The 23,001-nt window shown below is 37.5% G+C and overlaps 1 protein-coding gene across 11 annotated transcripts in view; it reads left to right on the forward strand.

Annotated features, from left to right (window-relative positions):
- The window catches only part of EYA1 (EYA transcriptional coactivator and phosphatase 1), a 172,369-nt gene that overhangs the window by 110,614 nt on the left and 38,754 nt on the right, over positions 1-23,001 (forward strand). For all 11 annotated transcript variants that reach the window (XM_041769380.1, XM_041769377.1, XM_041769379.1 and 8 more), the window contains one exon: positions 7,659-7,748. In XM_041769380.1, coding sequence (XP_041625314.1) covers positions 7,659-7,748 — 90 coding nt within the window. The remainder of the gene's footprint in view (positions 1-7,658; positions 7,749-23,001) is intronic.

A 23,001-nucleotide genomic window follows, 5' to 3' on the forward strand; every position in this document is an offset into this window, starting at 1 on the left:
CTTTAATCCTTCCATAAACAAGAACTCTCTAAGATACTCTGTTACTCCTGAAATGCTGGAGTCAGTGCATCATTTTGTGAGCATTGAAAATTTTCAGGGACTGTATACATTGAAGGTACTAAATTTGTAATGTACCTCAGTAATTACTGACTATTGCCAAATCACTACAGCCATGATAAACTTGGGCAGGGTCAAGATTTTGCCAAGATGTAATCTCCCAAGTCATCTGCTAATTGGCTGTAAACAATGGATTTGGGCTAGGCTTACCTGCCTATTCACAAAGTCTGATCTTTTAATGATTAATGGTATAATCTAACAGGATTTATGACTAACTCAAGATAACACTGCTTGGCTATGCACGTGATTGTGTGTGTGTGTGTGTGTGTGTGTGTGTGTGTGTGTGTTTTAAGAACATCTACAAATTTCAACTAAATTGGTGCAGTGCCTTGATCCTATCTGAATGATACTACCTCCTACTCAATTCCTAGATCTTCAGTGTATGAAACATATTTTGCTGGTTTCCCAGTGTTTGGTCATCTCTCCTAGTGATAAGAACCACCTTTGTACCACACAGCTCAGTTGCTATTTTTGTGAGAATAAATGGCAGGCCTTCCTGAGAGTAGTAACAGTGAAATGAAAAGTTTAGCTCTTAAAACCATGGTCATCTCGGGATGCCTGGGTGGCTCAGTGTTGAGCATCTGCCTTGGACTCAGGGTGTGATCCCGGGACCCGGGATCAAGTCCCACATCAGGCTCCTTGCAGAGAACCTGCTTCTCCCTCTTCCTGTATCTCTGCGCCTCTCTCTCTCTCTCTCTCTCTCTCTCTCTTTCTGTCTCTTATGAATAAATAAATAAAATCTCTAAAAAACAAAAATGTGGTCATCTCAAAAATACTGGCATGGGGAATTTATGGTTACTCTTCTCATTAAATAGCCTGAACTCCACATCCAATTTGAATGCAGAATGTTGATGCATCTTTTTGTAGTGGAACATGGAGTCCCATGTGTGGACTTCACGCAGCTATTGATGTAGTAGTGGCAGTAATAGTAGAAATAACACCACCACTACCAGTAGTAGCAGTAGCACCACCAGCAGCTTCCTGCTTGCCAGGCACTATGTTCAGAATTTTAAGTAAATTACCAAATTTAACCTTTAACATACCTGGTTTTATTCCCGTTTTACTGATGAGGGACATGAGGCTCAAAGGGGAAGTAACTGAACTTGACCACTACACAGCTAGTCCATGGCAAAGTTTAAAATCCCGGTCTAAACTCTGTGGCTGCAAAGCCTGTGGTATGAGCATTATGAGAGTATGTATTTCTGATGCTCTTCTGCCCTTGTGCAAGAGGTTTTTGCCCACAGATTATGAGCAAAATTACTTTAAAAGAAACTCCTTGGGGTACCTGGGTGGCTCAATGCTTGAGCATCTGCCTTTGGCTCAAGTCATGATCCTGGGTTCTTGGGATCGAGTCCTGCATTGGGCTCCCTGCAGGAAACCAGCATCTTCCTCTGCCTGTGTCTCTGCTTTGCTGTGTCTCTCATGAATAAATAAATAAAATCTTTAAAAAAAATAAAACAAACAATAAAAGAAACTCTTTGAATTTCTGTGCTATGTAGTGAAAGAGTGGCCCTGAGAATGCCTGGTATTAGACCTAGTTAGTATTAGACCTAGTTCAGTCAAGAGATGAACTGAATGGCTACCTTGTAAGCACTGTGTACAATGCAGTCCCAATACTAGTCGTCCTAAGAGAATTCTTCTACTGATGTGTAGAAGCAAATGGAACAGACTTTCAGGGGCAACAGTATCTTCATCTGGTGGCTGAGTCTCAGTAACATCAAATTTCTGAATTGCTATGGATTCCATATTTAATGACCCTGATAATTTATCAAATGCCGTAGCTCATCTATGAGAACAAGGTGACGAGGTCATATCCTAATCTTATGATAGTCCAATACCCACATGTATTTACAGACACTCCTTTCCTTTGTTCAAAACAGATCATAGATTTTCAACATATGAATTCAAGACTAACAGACATAAATCTCTCTAGAGGCTGAATTTAATGGCATTTCAGCATTTCTATGTACTAATTTGTCATGAATTTATTTTTTTCTCTTTTAAAAGCATTTTCATTATGTGAACATCTCATATAACAACGGTGATTAAGCTGAAAAAAAAGTCATGAAACAGAAAAACAAATAACAATAAGCCAGGGATGATGCTAGTGATTTCAGCATAGGATGATAATTATTTGAGTTTCTTTGGGCATTCTGTGTCCTAGAAACAGGAGAAAAAGATCTTGAGGCAGTGGGATAATTAAAGATCACTTGATAAAGGATGAAAGCAAAACAGTTGTTTTAGGCCTGGGTCCATACTCAGCAGATTTCATTGTTATTTAATTTTTCAGCTAAATGTTGCTTTCTCCTCAATATACATAATTGTCTTTGACTTAACATGCAATAGCCTGGGGTAGCCTCACATTGCAACAAGTTCCTTCACTTTATTTTCATGACTTTACACAGACATTTGCAATTTAATATCCTATCAAAATAATTTAGGAACAGATTTAAATTTCACTTCTCTCTGTTGGTGGGGGGTTTTGGATGCTGTTTGTTTTGCTGTGGTAAGGAACAGCTTGAAAAGAAGGTCTCTAGTAAATGTCCTGGGCATAAGAGCTATAGTAAATTGACCCTATTTCTTCATTAACAAGAAAAATGATAAAGCATTTGACTATTTTCTCTTTTTGAGGCTCTTCACTCTACTATTCAATGAGGGAACTCATTGCAGAGCAGCATATAAGAATATATTTTGCAGAATGTTGTAATGCATACCACTGGTGAATTTAAAAAATAAATAATTGCATGCTGATCTTATGCTAATCTTATCTACTTCATGAGGAAGATAAGTAAGGCTTTATAAGCAGCTGTTCTAAGAATTGGCTGCTCTTTCATCAAGTACAAATTAATCAGGCATTCCTGATATGTTTAATACTATATTATTTAGATAGAATCATTTTAGGACTCAAATGTCTGGGTTTTTGTTTTTCTTTTCCTAAGCTGGGTAACTAGGAATTTTTTCACAAAGTCTGAATGCTAACAACTAACTAAAGATCAAATTTAATATTTTTTTCATTGGAATTATTTAAAATACTCTCTATTGCTTTTCATTCATTTACTATTCTACCAAACTTTGGGAAAGCTCTGTGCCAGACATATTGTGCTAGGTCCCAAACATCTAGAGATAAGGATGTAGGGTTATGGCTTTGCTCTGCTTAGACAAGAACACACACAGCTATGGTACCCAGTGGCCAGTGGGCCAGGGTGGGAAAAGCTAGGGATGAGACTCTTAAATTATCGAAGGGGCAATGACCTCACTATACTAGTGTGGGTAACCAATGGAGACTTGTCATTTGCCCTAATTTTTTTTAAGGTCCTTGGTGGGAATGTCCATCAGAGCCCCTCCTCTTTTTTTAAACTTAAATTCAATTTAGTTAACATTTAGTGTATCATTAGTTTCAGAGGTAGACTTTAGTGATTCATCTGTTGAAAATAACACCCAGCGCTCATCACCTCATGTGCCCTCCTTAATACCCAGCACTCAGTTATCCCATCCCTCACCCTCACCCCTCCACAACTCTGAGTTTGTTTCCTATAGTTAAGAGTCTTTATCATTTGTCTCCCTCTGTTTTCATCTTATATTGTTTTTCTCCTCCTCTATGTTCGTCTGTTTTGTTTCTTAAATTCCACATATGAGTTAAATCATATTGCATTTTCTTTCTCTGAATGACTTACTTCACTTAGCATAATACCCTCTAGTTCCATCCATGTCATTGCAAATGGCAAGCTTTCCTCCTTTGATGGCTGAATAATATTCCACTGCACGTATATGTGTGTGTATCACATCTTCTTTATCCATTCATCTGTTGATGGACATCTGAGAGCCCCTCCTCTTTTATATAAGGCCTCTGCCTTGTTATGGCTTTAAAAGGGATAGATGATGGATACTCAGATTCTACAAGGATACCCCCCAAATATTGATGATGTTATAGGCGTCAGAAAGGAGAAATGTCAAGAAGATATTGAACAACAGTGACAAGTGCCACAGAGGGTCAAGTTCAGGAAAAAAAATGGAAACATTTGGCAACAAGGTTTACTTACATGACATGTTTCTTTGAAGTGGAGGCAAAGTTCTAAATAATTTTTCAAAAGTGATATAACAAAAAATGGTTTTATAAAAGCAACCATTTTATAACTGCTGCTCTGGAATTTGTTATTGCAAAGCACAAGAAAAGTAAGATTAAGCCAAAGACGTGGTGATTTTAATGTCTCAGTTTTGGTCTAAAAAAATGTGGGTTTTTTCTTCCTTTAAATATGCCAAAATAAGCCATCAAGCTATGACTAATTTATTAACTGTTCAATGTTAGCTTTTGTCACATTTGACTTGTATCAGACATATTTGAAAAATCTGAAAGTATTAAAGGATTTTTATAAAATAAATTTAACCTCAATGTGAGAACTCCAGTGTAAACAAATTATGAACGGGGTTATCTATTTGCTCTTCTGCTAGTTTCCTCTTAGGTCAACCACTTTGGGTGAGGCCTGCCAGTCCTGTACCAGGAGCAAATCACAACACTGATGCGACTCTGTTTCCCTGTCTCTAAAAGCACAAGTGGGTGTACCATAGGGCTCTTCTTTTCACACTAGATAGATCATGATGCATTAGTGGGCCATGAAATGGAAAACTATCAACGTGCACTCCACACAGTGGGTAATGTCTTGTTTTGACAAATTAAACATTTCAGCTCTTTTTGTGTGAGAAGCGGGGGGGGGGGGGGATAGGAGGGGAGGGAGGAGGAGGAAGAAGGAGAGAGAGAATACTAGATCATCATGTAAAATGTATTTTTTACTATGGCTTGTGGTTTTAAAATGTTTGAGAAGCAGTGTTGTCATCTTGAGCCCTTTCCTATTCTAAAATTCTCTCTTTCCAGTCAACTGTCAGACCATTCTTTTGCTGTAGTAAATGTTTCATAACAATACTGTGGAGTAGCAGGTATAAAAACTTAAAGGAAGGACAGCTAATAACAAAGGAGAAAAACATTAAAAGGTAAATAAGGCCAACATCTGTGTTGTATTTGACCACAAGATTGAACAAGCCTTTAAAATTTATTAGTATTCCGACTAGCAAGTCATTACTGTAATTTATGAAGTAAAGCTAAAGTATGCTATATATTAACAAACAATGGAGTAATTCTTTTGATGGTGGTATAAATAAGCAACCCTATCAAAGGAGAAATCATACTTTTTTCAAAAGTAATGATACCATGGCACATAAATTCCAGAATTGGCAATTAAATAAATGTGGTGAGTCTCTTCCACTTTGCCACATAAAAAGATTCATTGACATAGTTATGAGACAAGTCAGTGTATTTTTATTGGCCCGAGCTGGAGGGAGTAAACACCTTAGTCAGGTGTTTTGTTTTAGAAACAGCTGTTTGAACTTCTCTGACTGGTTATTTCTGCTCTAGGGTCTATTTGAGCATTTGCTTTTTCCAGCACACTTTACTGTTTTAGAATCCAAGTGAGTGAGCAATTAATTTCCTATAAAACTAAGATTCGGTGAAAGTTTTTCTTTATTTGTGTACTATTTTCAATTCTACAACCCACAAGCTCTCACAGATTTTAGGTGGCCTTAAACAGGGACAATTTAAAGAATCCTAAAGAATAGAACTCATCAAACAGGAAATCTGAGGGAGGTGATTTTATTTGTCCTTCCCCATCATGCTCTTGAACACTCAGTTGGTTTGTCTTTTCCTCTCTGTCTTGATATAGACCCTGGGGAGTTTGTTTTGCCCCTTTGCCAACCCTAACCCCTGACTTTTGGCAGCACTGTTCTCTGCCTCCTTCCCAGTATCAATCAGCTAGGCAAGACAGGAATTGAGGCCAGCAATGTCATCCTGCCCTATTTTCCCCAAACCATCCACTGCCCCTCCTCTGGGGCTCCAATGGACAATTGACAGGGAGACCATTGGAGTGCTGGTGGGATGGGGATGGTGCTGGGGGGGGGGGCGGCCAGAGAGGTGTTGGCTCCTCCCCCGGCCAGCTGATTGGCACGTGGCAGGCAGCCAATGAGGCAATCTCTACCCCCATCCCAACATCCCAGGTCCCTGCTCTCTCCAAGGTGTATGGACAGATATGATGGTGCCAAATTAAGAGACGAGAATTTTTTTTTAATTCTACATAAGAACAAAGTGTTTTTTAGTCAGTCGTCTGATTTATTAGATGAGCAAACTGAGGATCAGGGAGGTAAGGACACCAAAGTAGGAGAGCAAAGGTAAGAACTTTTCTGCCATTGCTTCCTGCTATTTCCCAAAGTCCGTGAGGAGATGATACTTGAGGTGACTACTCAAGGGCTTGATAGATTCCAGATACAAGGAGAGTAGAAGGTCAGGACACAGGCAAGTCTTGAGCTCTGGAATGAAGATAGCACGCTCAGAAGACAATGCACAAAACATACAAAGTTTACATCAGACAGTAGAGACGCACACAGTGTACACCAATACGTGAAGGCATGATTTCTCTAGTTATAATTTCCCCAGTTAATGATGATATCGGTAGATTCTATACTTAGTCCAAAGGCTTGCTGTAATAACAAAGTAGTATTTCAGAAATTATTGTCTGAAAATATTTAAAATGTGCTTGTAAAAGCCAATATTGTTAGAATGCCAGTAAAACCTTACCAGTAAAAACTCACATTCCATCTTTGTATCCTTGATGGACATTTTTTCTTTCCTAATTATGCAGGTCTTCACCATGAGCCATGTGGTTTCCCGGATTCGATACATTACAAATACAGCAACCCCATAAACACTGCAAATATTTGCATAGCCCGAGTTCTTCTCAGTGCCAGTAGATGTCATTGGGATACGGGGTTGTATGAGACAGACTGCTCATCACGAGTGTCCAAGGCTTGAAGTTTTTGATGGAAGCCCCTGTACATTTCAGAATGCTGGTACTTCCCTTTGTGTATGGCACTGGCTTTTTGAGGACTGGATAGTATCGCATGAATGTCAGGATCAGCTCCCTGTGCTGGGCATGGTGCCAGGTGGTCAGAAAGGGTACCACTTCCTACTATGAGCATGCTCAAAATTGGCAGGCAGTCTGAATAAATAAGAAATAATGATAGTTGTCATCTGATGTAGAATTAGTATTTATTACTCCTCTGAAATTAATCTATATTGTATCTATTTTCTGGTATTTGTGGCAATGCTTTCAGATACTCTTAATGGGTTGTGGCACAACACAAACAATGTCTTCTCAATCACTGAATTTCTTGCTCCTGAAACAGATGTGTGAAACTAAATTTCCTCTACTTTCTATGTCTCAGTAACCCTAGATTTTATATTTTTGTAATATTCTAAGCAGCACATCATTTCTTCCTTATGCAAAGTACGAACAACATTTGGGTCATTTGTTAAATAAAATAAGTCCCTAATGTCTGCTCACACAATGCGTCACTTACACCAAAAGCAGCTGAAGCCCAAACTTCCCAATGAATCTCTTGCTCAGTGCCCTTCCTGGCACTGACTCCCTCTTATTGTGACAATATATTCCATTAACCTGAAATATATATGTTCTTGACCTGAAAAATTCTTCTTTTAGGATCCACCTACATCAGTTTCCCTTGGACTGAGAATGGAAGAAATGATTTTCAACTTGGCAGACACACATCTGTTTTTCAATGACTTAGAAGTAAGTTCTGATTATTTTATATACACACTTCATGTTACATGTCTGAAAATTGATGAATGGCCTTTTGAAAAAACAATGAGATATTATTTTGTGACTATATAACTAGAATAAGGAGATAAATTAATTATATGGTGATGTTTGCCTTCATGGTATTTCTGATTTCGCTTTATTTTGACTCCTATGTTTCAAGGTTAGATTCCACATGACCCTTGGTAAGGATTAAAATTTGATGTCAGGAATCTTAAATATTAAACTGTGTTGGTATCAGAAGCTACAGATTCGTCAGCTACATAATTACTGTTGAGATGGATTACCTTCAGAATCCTCCAGAAGTTGTGATACTGGCATATGCTGTGTCAGACTTTTATCCTACTGGGTCACATGCTTTTGTTTCTGATTGCCCCAATTGTATAACATTTTAGTCCGGCCTCCGCTCTTTGGGCTGCCAGGTTTTCTTAGGTCAAACTGCTGATGATTTCATTTTCCCATTATGGTTTGGGGGGAAACTTTTGTAAGATGGTTAATTGTGTTATGGGCACTGTCAAACATGATGATCTCAATTAGCAGCATTCTTAAGAATAAAGACTATTGTTTCTCATATCTCCATTATGAGAAAACATGACTATAACTACATTTCACTTTCTTCTTAATAGAGACAGTTGTTTATTTAAATCCTGCTGTTAAGCAAGCTTGTGGTAGGGCTGCCAACAGGCATTAATCATCAAGTTGTTGTTTTGGTAGATTTTATAAATGTATGTTATTTCAGACAGGAGAAGAATCTGAAAGATTCAAATAGAACTTTTACTGATCAAAGTTAATTGGCAGCAATTGGCCTTTAAATATTTCCTGATGTTTCCCTTTTCAAAATCAAGCAAAACACACCTTATTTAATAGATGAGCCAAAATCATTTGAAAAATGCCAGTGTGTGACAGAACTTAAATGCGGTTTGTTCAACATCTGTCCTGTATTTTGATTTCTTTTCATCTGCAATGAAACTACTCATAGGCGAATTGGCAACTTCCAGTGCAATAAAATTATTTAAATGTGCTTCATTTTTTCCCTATTCCTTAGTGAAATATTTATTTTTACACTTAGAGTAAAATACAATTTTTTTTTTTTTTGCATTTTAAAGTGTTTGCTTTTCTTAAGGAAATTATATGTAAGGCATTACTTTTTTTTAAGGTAGAAATATTCCAAGTGAGTGACAAGTTCAGAGTTGCCTTCAGAAGAGCTTAATAATCATTCTTATTTTCAAAAGCTGTTTCTGATTTATGGTTGTGATTCACTTCATAAGAGAAGGGCACAAAGAATTCCATATTTTACTAGTATGTTAAAATTCCTCCTCCAAGTTTCCATTTGTTTCTAATGATACAGAATGGGCTGATATTTTGTCTTGAGTATAACCTTGTTACTCTTATTGGTGTTAATAGGTGTTAATAGCGCCCATCAAGAAGAAATTAGCAGTAATTTGCTATTGCTTTTAAATTCTACCTTCTTATAAATGCCAAAGCTTGTCTATGCAGCGCCAAAACTATGTGGTGAAAGTGAGAAGTTAGGCAAAGTAATAATTCGGTATAATATAGACCAAAATGCTTCCAAACTTGGTGTTGATATAATATAGCTGGATTTTTATTTGTTTACTGACATCATTCACAGTGAACTATATACAGAGAGGGTCTAAAAAGTGCTCAGGCGAATACATGAAAAATACCTATTGAAAGTTCTACTTTTAAGGTGGTAGGGGATATAGTTTTTCCCATAAGCCCAGATTGAAACAAAAAGAAAATGAAGAGGTGGGGGGTCTATGCAGTCACTAAAATATCTGATTCTGTTCTTGGAATAAGGACTCTGACTTATGTAAAACAGAGAAGGGAATAAACCAAGTATAAAAATCAATAGTAGAAACATTATTTACGCTTATAACCTTATAAAAGTTGGTTTTAAGTTATTTTACTCGAGAATAATATGAGGGCGTCAGCAAAAGTATAAATGAAAGGTCCACTTAGCCTCTGTCTTTGAAAATTGTTTACTTGCTCTAGATTTGAACAATATTTTAAAAATAAACTGGTTCTTATACTTATTGCAGTCTTTCATTTTATATTTTTGTAATTCAACAGGCCTGGAACTGGTCATTGCAAATATTAGTTTCTTTCAAAATAAAAAGCAAAATTATTTCCTGGGAAAAATAAATGTATTGGCATTATATTCCCAAGAAAACCAAAATTATCTCATCAGGCAGAAATGGTGTGGTAACGCTGGATTTCACACTCTAATGAGCAATGTGCTGCGGTAGGGGACATGGATATTTTAATATATTTAAATTACATGTTTTTAGCTTTTTAAGATCTCTGATACAAGTAATTTCAAGGAGATTAGTGATCTATTGGTTAGCTTGAAGTGTGATTTCTGAACTCCAGTTGTTGGCCTCATTTTCTTTTAAAATGTTAACTTTTTGCCAGCCACCCCTCTGTATAATTTGGTTAATTCACAGTTTTGGCTTGTAAGAGATTCTAAATAATGAAACACACTATGTGAGAGGCTTTCAGTAACAGTTCCTGTATTATCAAAGTATATGCTTAAAATAGTTATTAGGATATTATTTAGGAAAGTTAGAGTATCATTTTAAAGTAATTTAGAAATATTTTAATTGTATTTTAAAAATTAAAGAGTTAATCATTTTTATTTTAAGTCTTATTTGTCACTTCATTTCATAACATTTGTAAATAAAAGCAATCACAAATTAGTTGTGTTGACATTGGGAGGGGGGAAGTGGACAGGGAACAAAGGAGAAATTTTGGGTTTTTTGTACCGTTAAAAATCTTTGACATGTTAAGAAACATGAGTGACAGGGAGACATAATTATCAAAGGAAATGATATCTTCCCCCACCAGAGAAGGGTTTAGACTTTAGTTCCATAGTGTACTTCTGGCTTTCCTATTTCTAAGTCTGAATAACGTCCTGCGTATCATTTTACCAAAAGGTCTCCGCATGCAATACGATGATGCTTATATGGAAGTCATTTTTTATGAATGACAGTATGGAACTAGAGGTGTGTTTTTTTTCCCCCCTCAGCTTCTTTATTCAAGTATGATGCTTTCTGAGTGAGTGGAGAAAGAGTTCTTTCTGTTGGATTTTTATTGAAAGGCAACCTGCAAACAGAGGAAAGGAAAGGCCTTTCGTGTCTGATAATGTTTCAGTTTTAACTTGCCGTTGGTCAGTTCTCCTGCTAGACTTTCCACAGTTAAGGAAAGTATTTCATCAAGGCGGATATAAGTCTAAATAAAAACAAAATGTAAGCTTATGTTGAATTTTCTCTCTCTGTCTGCTGTTAAGTAGTATCATTTTGATGTAGTTTTGCTTGGGGTGAGAGTGAGTTGCAGGGTGGGGTGTCAGCTTCTGTATTGTCCTCAGCTAGTCTCTGTTCCCCATCAATTTTACTGGCATTATGGTTGCTTTACTCACTGGTATTATTGACCTGGTGGCCTGCAAGAGCCTCAGAGGCTCTCACCCCACACTCCCCACTGCGGGGATCAAGGTTGGGAAGCAGCAGGAACACTCCCCACCCTTCTGTCTCTGTGTGCAGGTGTTGTGCACACCACATTCATCTGGATGAGTGTGAAGTTACATTAGAATATTCTCCTCCTTCTAGTGTGTTACACAGTTGGGACAGACCAGACGATACCTTGGTGTCAGGATTTATGAATATTTCAGTCCTTTTTTGGACCTTTGCTACATAGACTTCTGTCCCAGATGTAATTTTTAAACACCTGCTCCTGGTGGCCCCTTGTTTTCACCTTTTCTACTAAGAAAAATCTTGGGGGACACCTGGTTTGCTCAGTGGTTAAGCATCTGCCTCCATCTCAGGTCATAGTCTTGGGGTCCAGAGATTGAGTCCTGTATCAGGCTCCCTACAGGGAGCCCACTTTTCCCTCTGCCTATGTCTCTGCCTCTCTATGTCTCTCATGAATAAATAAATAAAATCAGAAAGAAAGAAAGAGAAAAGAAAAGAAAAAAGTCTTGGGATAGAAGGTTCTGGTCTCAGTAGAGGCCAGCCTGCGTTTGGTGAGTCGAAGTCCATGGAAAGGATCTGGAAACAATCTCTAAATAGTGCCATGGTTTAAAGGAAAGAAGATATAATGATTTTTCTTATTTATAAAGAAAAAAAAATTAGTTTTCCCCTTGGATTAATTTAGTGTTTAAATTTGTAGTAATATTTTGTTACTCCAAACCTTAGGTTGTCATCTAATAACCTAATTATTTTAATATTTGTTAATTATTTTAATATTTTTTGTTTAGAAATTTAATTGTAGCTAGGAAAAAAAGTCTGTCTTCAAAGCATCAACCATGCCAATACTTTAGTAGCTTTGATTACAAGTGATTCCTTCAGTAGTAACCTAATGCTTATGTTTCCAAAAGTGTAAAGACTTAAACTAATTCAGAAGTTGATTTGAGTTGAAAAATATAATTCACCTAGAAAGTGCCTTATTCTCCATAAATAGGAAGCAACTTTCATGCCCATTATCTAACTATTCTGGCGGGTGCTGAAAGCTCTGGTTCTCTGCTGCCAAAAGAGTAGGACACTTCAAGATCTTGAACTGTTTTCTGTTTTCAATCCCTTTCACAAGCCAAGAGCAGCTATATGGAAATGTGTGTACGAATTACTATTACATTCCAAACATAAACATACCCATACACAAATATGCCATTTGTTTTCTGCTCTACACGGAGGCTTTTGTATACTTATTTTCCTCTTAAAGATTTAGCAAACGTAGAGGATCACTTTTTATTTTTTAAAGATTTTATTTATTCATGAGAGACACACAGAGGCAGAGACATAGGCAAAGGGAGAAGCAGGCTCCCTGTGGGGAGCCTGATGCGGGACTTGATGCCTGGACTCCGAAATCAAGACTTGAGCTGAAGGCAGATGCTCAACCACTGAACCACCCAGCATCCAGAGGATCACATTTTTTAAACTGCTAGTAACATCCTTCATAACATCCAAAATATTGCCTTCTGCATGCAGACTGTTAAGTGAATTAGACTGAATTCTTGTTATCTTAGTCTTAGAATAGAAGAACAATTTCTACTTCCTTCCCCATGGAAGACACTCAAGTTGACTTTGCCTTCCTATGTTTTAAGGTAAGTTGTTTAGCCTTGTCCATTTCCTTAGTGGACAAAAGTAACAGCAAAACCCTCAGTTTAGAGAGCGGAAGACAGTTTTCAGGTAACAAATGATTATTAGACATAGTAAATGAATATTGGATTTAACTATGTTGCAAGCGATGACTGAAAAGAAACAATGTCCGTATTTTCTTATTATTACTAATGAAGAACTTTAAGTATTCTTCCAATTTAACCATCTTACAAGATTGTCATCTTTCTTTTATCTGCAGTAAGAAATAGAAATATAAAAATATATTCAAGGACTTCCTTAATTCTGAGTTTCACCAGAAAGGTGTAGGAGTCAAAGTATATATATCTGTTTAACACAATAAAAGATAGTATGTCACCTTACACTGACAGCCAGCCTTGTACTTACCAGTAAAATAAAAGAGGAACACTGTCATCACAAAAGGAAAAAAAAAAATAAGAATGCCTTCTGCCAGCACTATTATTCAGCATTATTCTAGGAGTCTGAGGCATAACATGAGCTATAATTAATGAAATGAGAGCAATGGAAATGATTGTTCTTTGCAAAAAATTTGATATACATAGAAAATAGAAGGGAATCTGCTAGAGTAGGCTGAGAATTTATAATATATTTCAGAAAAGTGAAGGATTATAGAATTTTAAAAATCAGTAACCTAGTATAGCAAGACGTGCAAAAATTTTATTTTTTTCAAAAATTTTAATAATTTTAAAGTAGCAGCAGTAACCATAACACCAAGACAAAAAAAACTTTTAAGAGGAAAAATAAGGAATGACCTATGCAAGAAGTATTTGCAAGACACATATGAATAAAACTTTGAGAGATCTAAAGAAAGATTTGCATAAAAGATTTCTTCCTTTCCTTTTCTTTTTTGTAACATGTTCTAACAATTTTGTAAAATCGTTCCTAAAGTCCATTTGAAAGGATAAATAGGCAAAAATAACTGGAAGGTTTTAACAAAAAGTAATAGCATCCAGCTCAACCAAATAGTAAATGGTTTATAATTCTACAATTATATGAAGATTTGTGTTCGCCTACTGTTAGCCTACATTGGCATTGGATAACCATTGGGAGAAAAGATCAGATGGTCAGGGACGCCTGGGTGGCTCAGTGGTTGAGCATCTGCTTTTGGCTCAGGTCATGATACCATGGTCCTGGGATCGAGTCCAACATCGGGCTGCCTGCGAGGAGTCTACTTCTCCCTCTGCCTTGTCTCTGACTCTCTGTGTCTGTCATGAATAAATAAATAAAATCTTAAAAAAAAAAAAATCACTCAGGCACAGCCCAACTTCTAGAAAACTCTTGTATGTGTTAAATGGAACCAAGCAAATTAATAGTGAAGGGATGGATTATTCAACTTGTATGCAGAAATCGGTCAATTAAAGAGTTAAAATGTAAAAGAATAAAACACAAAGAGAAAACATAGGTAGATCAAAAGGAGATCTCAGATTGCTTACAGGAAGTAAATTTTTGGGTAGCTGTTTGGCAATAAGCCTCAAGAGCCTAAAAACATTGCACTCATTTTACATCTAAGGATTTTTACTTTTATCAGAGCTAAAGGCAAGTGTTTATAATAATAAACATTTCTGAATTACGGAATTCTGATGATGTTTTGTTTCTTGACCTGGGTGTTAGTTACAGGAGTATTCCATTTGTGAAAATTCATCAAGGTGTGATAGTTATTTTTTCAGTAAAATGTTAATTTTTTAAAAGGCACTATTTTGAAGAATAGACACACACACATAGTTTGCTGTCAATTCTGTTTTTTAAAAAATTGCAAAAAAAATAAAAATAAAAAAAATAAAAAAAAAATTGCATGCCCTATGTATAATATATTCAACTGCTATGTTTTAGCAGAGTATCTGGCCCATAGAAGGCACTCAGTAAATATATGTTAAATACAAAATAAATGGAAGAGCAAAAAATATATGGAAAAAATACACTCTAGAATTTTAACATTATTAATATCTGGGATTTGGGTGTTTACTATTCTCTTACTTGTGTTTCTCTGTATATTCTGGTTTTTTCTTTTTTTGTAAAATATATTTCTTTTGTGATCAGGGTAGAAAACAAATACTGAAAAAAATGCTGTTTTTCGAAAGCCATAGATAAAAAATTATTTTTAATTAATAAAATAAAGAATTAATATGTCAGCCCATTAAGAGAAACATAAGAAATGGCTCAATAGAAGAAATGAGCAAGAAACATTGAACAGATTATTTGCAAGAGAAAGACATTCAAATTGTCCACACACAAAAAGGAAAAATGTTAGTTTTCCACTTTTGGTAATCAGAAGTGTCAGAGGGTAAGTGTTCAGACTATTGCCCATTTATCAGCAAAGATTTAAATTCAGTGATTTATTTCACTGCACTACAGTGCAGTGAAGTAAACACTTGTGTACATTGCTGATAAGGATATAAATTGGTACAAGTTTTCAGAAAATCAGGTTAAAAAATAGGCTATATAATGCAATGTAACTTTAATGTTAAAATGTGTGGCATCATCTGAAAAGACTACAGACAGTATGATTCAAACTATTTGACATTCTAGAAAAGGCAAAAACTATGAATGGAGACAGTAAAAAGATCAGTTGGTTGCTTTGGGTTGGAGGGAGGAAGGGATGAATAGATGGAGCTCAGAGGATTTTTTAAGTAGTGAAACTATTCTATATGATACTACCATGGTGGATACACAACATTGTACATTTGTCAAAACTCATAGGATGTACAACACCAAGAGTAAGCTTTACTGTAAACAGTGGGCTGTAGGCGATGATGATGTATAAGTGTAGGTTCATTGATTATTACAGATGCAACACTCTGATGTAAGATGTCCATAGTAGGGGAGGTTATGCATGCATAGAGACAGGGTGCATATGGAAAATCTCTGTGCTTTCTGTTCAGTTTTTTGTGAATCTATTACTTCACTAAAATCTAAGGTTTATTAACTTGTTAAAGAAGTTATTGCATATTAAAAATACTGGAGGAAATTTTTTTTTAAAACTACCATGATAAAACTTCTAATTTAAAAATAAGTCTTCAAAATAAATCTTATAGTATGATCCTGTTTTAACATATATGACATTAAAAAATAACTAGCGATAAATGTATTAAAAGTTGCCAGTCTGGATGATGCGGTTACAAATGCTGTTTCTCTGTGATGCTCCAAAACTGAAATGATTATAGCATTTGTATCTTTGTATATTTTGTTGCTTCTGTCCTTTATTCAATAGTTAATACATATTTATCAAGCAACTGTTAAGTGCCAGGGACAGTTCTAAATGCTGAGAATACAGTGATGATTGAGTCAAGGTTATTCTCATGGAATTAGCACTCTGGAGGGGAAGTAGGAAATAAGCACTATGTAAGTAGAATAATTTCATGTGGGAATAAGTGCTATAAAGAAAAAAAATAATTGGATAAGGCATGGATCACCTAAAGTGGAGTATCTTTAGCTGAGATGTTCAGAAAGAGGTGTCCCTGAGGAGAGGACATTTGTGAAGAAACCAGGAATTTGGGAGAGAAGCAGCTGCAACTACAGAAAATTCTGCATTCTGGAAAGGGAATGGCAAGTGCAAAGGCCCTGTGGTGGAAATGTGTTTCATTCCTTCAAAAAATAAACAAGATCAATGTGGCTATAACAGAGTGAATAGGGGGACAATGACAGAGTCCATATCATAAAGGACCTTGTAGACTGTAGTGAAGAATTTGGATTATTTTTCTAATTGCAGTAGAAACTCATTAGAGGGTTTTAAGCATTAATATGATAGATGAGTGTTTATACTCTTAAAAGATCAGTCTGATTATCATACGAGGAATAAGGCAAGACTGGAACCAATGAGACCAATTAAAAGACGGTTCTGCCAGCTACAGAGACTTGTACTATGAGACTGTAGCAGGTTCTGGACATGTTGAGAAGTTGTAGGATTTATAGTATAATTTGGTGGAAACACTGGCAGGATTTGCTTAAGGGATCAGAGGCAGGAGAAGACAGAAAACTGAATCGAGGATGGCCACTAGGTTTTGACCTGTGCAACTAGGTGGAAGGTGGATTATCTGAGATGAGAAAGAATGGTTTTGGGGTGATGAGGATGTGGAGGTTGTACTCAAGTATTTTGTGTTGTGCATATGAATTTTGAAGTACATATTTGCCACCCAAGTTAAGAGATTATATACATATAGGTTTGAATCTCAGAGGAGAGAAGTAAATTTGGGGATATAGTGTTGGAAGTCATAAAGGCATCTTATATGGGAAAGAGTGCCAGGTGAGAAGAGGGCCTGTGATTGAATGTTAGACACTCTAACAATCAGAAGTAAGACCAAGAAAGAAGAATTTTCAAGAGAGAGTATTAAGGACTAGACAGTGAAGTAGATGGAAAACTATGAGGTACCATAGAAACCTAGAGAACAGCATTTCAGAAACAAGGGAATAGTGTGCTGGGTCAAATGCCACCAACGTTGAGGAAGTTGGGGACAGAGACATGATTGTTGAATTTGACAAGAATCGTGATGGTTGATGTGTCTGATAAGCAGCATTTCAATGAAGAAGGAAGACATAAGCCCAATTACTATGGTTTGAGGAGAGCATGATGGTTGACAAAGTGAAGACAGGAAGGATTGAGTGTTCCCACAGTGATAGAGTGCAAAGAGATGGGTGGTGTGTGGAAGGGATCAGAGAATCAAGGGAGGTTGTGTAGTTTTTCAGTGGAAGACATTTAGGCCTGTTGGATGTCAGTTGGAATGATCAGTAGAAAGGGAAAAGATATGGTATGGCAAGAAGAGAGAACTACAGGAGTGATGTCCTTCAGTAGCAAGAGAAGTTGGATGGCATCCGGAACACGAGATGATAAGAAAGAGAGCACTTGCAGGTGCAGGCAGGCAGCTGGGTTCAACATGCTAAGAGGAGGCTGTTCTCACTAACAAGACTTACCATTCTATTACGATTCTCTGTCTGCTGTCCTTTATTCCCCACTAGGCACAGTCCCTTAAGGGCAGAGGCAATGGCTTGTCCACTTGAATCCTAAGCTCCTAACACAGGATTTGGTCCGTGGAAGGCTCTCATATGTTTCTTAAATTTTTTCCAAAATTTTCAAATTAATAGTCTATAATGAGAATGCATGCATGCATCCATCCATGCATGCTTGCTTGCTTGCTTGCTTTATTTGAGGGAGAGCGTGGGTGGGGAGGTGCAGAGGGAGAGAAACTCAATCTTGTGACACTGAGGTTATGACCTGACCCCAAATCAAGAGTCAGATGCCTAACCAACTGAGCCACCCAGGTGCCCCAGCACCCCTACTTTTATGATTTGCAAAAATTAACTTTTTACAGGTAAATAATTACAGACTTAAAAACCATTGAGATTCCCTAAGATGTTAAATTTTGATATCTTTTTCTTAAAGTCATATTTTCAAAATTCTAATGCCAATATACAATATACATGGAAGGGTATGATATAAAATCATACGCAGTGTGGTTCTAGTTTAAGGTTTTAGTAAAAGGTATTAATGTCAAAAGAAAAATAAAATATTTTCTACATTAAAAAACGTTACAAAAATAATTTCTACAATAAGAAAAACTTATTTCCAAATAGTGATATATATCACCACTGTATTACACCACACAGTAAGCTTTATTTATATTTTTATTTTCTATAGTATTTCTTAAAATTAACAAAGTATTGAATTGTAATCAATGACTCAACTACTTCAACTTGACTCAAAGCACTCTATTTATGTGGTTTGTTATCTTACAATGCTAGAGGTACCAGCCGTTAAACTCATGAATTCACTCATTCATGGAGGAACCCCTCTGTGCCTCAATTTCCTGTCTGTAAAACTGGATCATGATAGTACGTGCCTCATAGGTTCAATGTGCAGATTCAGGACTTCTGTGTCACTAAGTGCATAGAACTAGCATGGGCCCATAGGAAGTGCTGAAGAAGTCTAAGCTGCTATTCCTGTTTATGGGGATCTTCTACATGGAACACCCTAGATAGGAGGGCTCTGGTAGAAGAAGAGAGATGACTTAAGGAGGAGTTAGAGAATAAAGAATGATACAGTAGCTGGTTTGCTGCCAAAATTCCCATGTAGACCTCCAGTAGTAATCACACCAGAAACAGCAATAACAGAATCTGCCAGTGTTTAATTTGCAAATGCAACTGGTTCCAGGCATATCACATGCTACTTCTCCTGCTCTTTCCTCATTCACAGTCCCCTCCCACCTCCAGTTCCATGACAGGGGATTCACTCTTGGCAGTTAAATAGCTACTGGATCTGGCTTCCATCATGCTGTGTTGTTCCTTCATAGAAAATGAGGATGCTGGCTTCGTGTCAAAAAGACACGTGTTTCTTTGCTTGTGCTGATAAGTTTTCCTTTCCTTGTCCAAACCTGGCCTTGTGTTTTGAAGGATGGCTCATGGAACTTGCTGGTAGTCTGCAGTGTGGAGCAGAGCCTGGCTGTGTATGCAGTCTCATTGCCAAGCAGAGCAGCCCCTCCCTGGGTGCATCCCACACAGCAGTGGGGGATGCACTGTTGGGCTCAGTCTGCTGGTTTTAGGGAAACTCCTCTCATCAGTCAAAAAGCATATCAATTGACTTTGATTCTCCCTCAACACTGTGAACTCCATCTCACCATCTCCAGCTCATACATGTGGGAAATTCAAGTGATGTGATTTTTGCCTAGGGCCTCTTTGGGAGAGCTAGGGTTGAAGCAAGCGTTTCCTACCACAGCTGTCATTGCACTAACCCTCTCTAGCTGTGTCTCATAAGCTGACAGTCACTCTTTAGCAACATAAAGGAGATAGTAGCATCTTGGTGCTGTCATACATGGATGTAATATGGAAGAGCCCAAAAATGGCATTTTCTCTAATGTATTCTTTGACAGCTTTGTTTCTTGCCTTGTCGTTCAACCAGTAACTACTCAAGCAGCCTAAAAATCTGTTCTGAGAAAGTTGGGAAATCAGTGGATAAGTAGATAAACAGAGAGGAAGTCAGTCAGCAGGTGGACAGATGTGTGCTTATAAATCCTTGCTGTTGAATAGACAGAAATATTGTTTTTGCAGCCCCTACATCATAGAGTAAAAGAGCTGATGTGCTGTACGTGTACTCAACACTCACTCCATTCTGGACACTACATGAACTGTAGAAGAGAAGAGATGAAATATGTTAATTGTCCCCAAGAAGCCAAGGTGTTATGTGGAACAGAAAAGCAAAAGCATGATTATATCACAGAGTAATATCCCCAGTAATGGGGATACATAAGAACATTTGTAGAGGCCAAAGGCAGGGTGGCTCACTCAGATTGAGGGAGAGGTGGTGGCAAGGCTGAGTGTCAGAGAAATGGCTTCCATAGGAAGGGATCTTTGACATGAGAAGGCATGGCATGTAAGGACAGAGCTGAGTAGGTATGTGCCACAGGGCCCATGCTGTGGTTGTGAGGTCAGAGGATAGAAAGGGAGACCGAGCCAGGTCATGGAAGGCTCTATATGCTCTGCTAAGGATGCTAGAGTTCATGTGCCATGTCAATGGTAATCGTTAAAGAATGTTTATCATTACTATAGACATGCATTGCGTCATGAAGTCATAGGTGTCAATAATCTAGGTGAGAGATCTGTTTCCCTGCAAGAACAGAGACCACAGCCAGATGTGGAAGGTAAGAAACTAGTTTGGAGAGATTTGGGAGTATATTCACCGTTAAGGGGTAGGGAAGCAAGGAGTCTCACCTTCTAGCTTGAGTAATCAGGTAGAGATTTAAAACCCCAGGACAGGTAGCTGGCTTTGGAAGGAAGACAGCAAATTGGGTTTGGAAGTGTTCGATTTGAAGTGTGTGTTGGATCTACAGGTGAAGTCCAGCAAGCAGTCTGCGTGCAGGTCCGAAGCTTAGAAGAGAGACCTGAGCTTGAAGTCATCACCCTTGAAAATGGTGAAGACTTGCCAGGAAGGAATGTACTGGATTTAAAAAAAAAAAAAAAAAAAAAGAAAGAAAAAGAAAAGGAAAGCTATCTCAGATCAGGGGTCCCTTTGTGAAATTTTTGTTCCTAAACACAGGATCCAGACGTATGTTGAAGATCCCCATTCAGAAAATGAAATAACCCAGTCCCTTCTAGCACACTGACTATTCACCTGCCCATGAAACAGTCTTTCTGGTTTTGCCACAGTCTCTTTATTCTGAAGAGGAAGCTGCAGGGAGGTGGCTTGGTCAGAGGAAAAAGTGAATGCTTCAGAGTTCAGTCCTTGCTTCAAGTTAATGTTTGACCTTCCCACAGACAGCCTGACAAGCCTCAGAGGTGGTTTGGGGGTGCTGGGCAGCAAGGAGACAACAGGATCTGGAGCCTAGCCCAGTGCCTGGAGTGCCACCAATAAATAGGAGCACTATCCCTTCTTGAGCAGAAATACTGCTTCAGCTTTCATATAGTTGGCTGGAAGGCTGTCAGTTTATTTAAAAATCCTGTGAAATTGACCGGTTGGTGTCACAGATGACAGGCTTTTCATTTAGAGTCTTGATTTTGACAGGTGCTCACTAATCTGCAATCTGGAAGAGAGTCACTATTTTATAAAGTCGGATTTTACTATTACCTTCATAGTAAGTTTGCTTCAGACAGAAAGGAATTTTTTTTTAGATTGACTAATGCAGGAGAAAGCCTGTAACTTCAACTTCCCCAAAATGTGTCTAAGTTGCCGTCCCTGGAGACTTCTCCCATTTCAGTGCACTTACAATGGAGCCTCTATGTGAACAGCATTTCTAAGGAAACGGTTTCTAAATCATGGATTCTTCTCACTGCTAATTGTGTGCTACTCCTTTGTGAGGCAGGTGGAGGGTCGGGGCAGGGGAGAGGATGCTGTTTTTATCAACATTATGTTGCAAATTTGTTCGCCTCTTCAAAAATAATTGACTAAGAATTATCTCCTGGTATTGGCATCTTGTCAGAAAGTTAAAGGGAGCTCTTATGTCCAAGATACCTCTTCAGTTGGTGGGAATTGTTTTGAACATATTGCAACCCTCCTGGACTTGGAGATAAGATATATTTGTCAAGGAAAAAATCAGTACCTTGGAAAATTAACAATTGAAAGATAGTGTTTTGCATGTACATAATAACATTTAGAGTCACTATGAAATACAAATAGTTTCTCTTTTTAAAGTAGTAATTGTAACATTTTCTTGTTTTAAAATTTAACAGACATTTAAATTCTAAAGGACAAAAATGAATATTTCATTCTACTTATACTCACAAACCTATTAAAATGGTCCTAAGCAGAAGTCACTCCTCATAATTGGCCAAGCCCTAACAGAGATTGGCAATCAGGGCTCACCCCCAATCCAAGAGAATATTTAAGACTCTATATTTTAGTTGAGGCAAGAAACAAATGAATTTTGAACTCTTTTTTGTGATAATGGCACACAAGATGGAGATATTCCCATTTTCAAGATGCTTAGCATCATTGAAGCACAGAGTAAGCAATGGCGGTGAGATCTGGTACTCAGAAAGTCAAGGTTGACATGCAAACTGCCATCGAAGGGTTAACAGATCCACAGAATTTCATGGGGTGGGCTTTGGAGAAGAGTGTTCTAAGCAGAAGATATATAATGAACAAGGCTCTGAGGGATAAAAATATCCGTTGATTAAAATATACTATAGCTTGAGATAAATGAATGTCCCAACCTGTCAAAGCACGTTCTTCATTGCGGCCACTCACTTAAACGGTTACTAAGCAATGACTGCACCATGCACCAGACATGATTTTAGATGCTTAAAATAGAATTGCCAGGAGAACTGACAGTTGTCGCCCTACTACATTAACAGTCCAAAAAAAAAAATTAGAAATGATCAGCCATTGCTTGAGTAAAAGAAATATGAAACATACACAACATGGAATATTAAAAGAATGTAAAAGATAACACAGATGATTAATATGGAAAGTTCCTTATTACGTATGGTTCAGTGGAAGAGAAAGTAGATATAAAACATGGATCTGGTTCTCCCTGCTTTTTGGGTATGTCTCCCCCATGATAACATAAGCCCTGTGAAGGGCGTGAGGAACTTTGGACAACGGAGTCAGTGGAAGGAGGGTAGGAAGGATGGTGGAAGTTTTTAGGAGTGGTTACTTT

Source organism: Vulpes lagopus, chromosome 9 (assembly GCF_018345385.1).
Source record: "Vulpes lagopus strain Blue_001 chromosome 9, ASM1834538v1, whole genome shotgun sequence".
In the NCBI taxonomy this organism is placed as follows: domain Eukaryota; kingdom Metazoa; phylum Chordata; class Mammalia; order Carnivora; family Canidae; genus Vulpes; species Vulpes lagopus.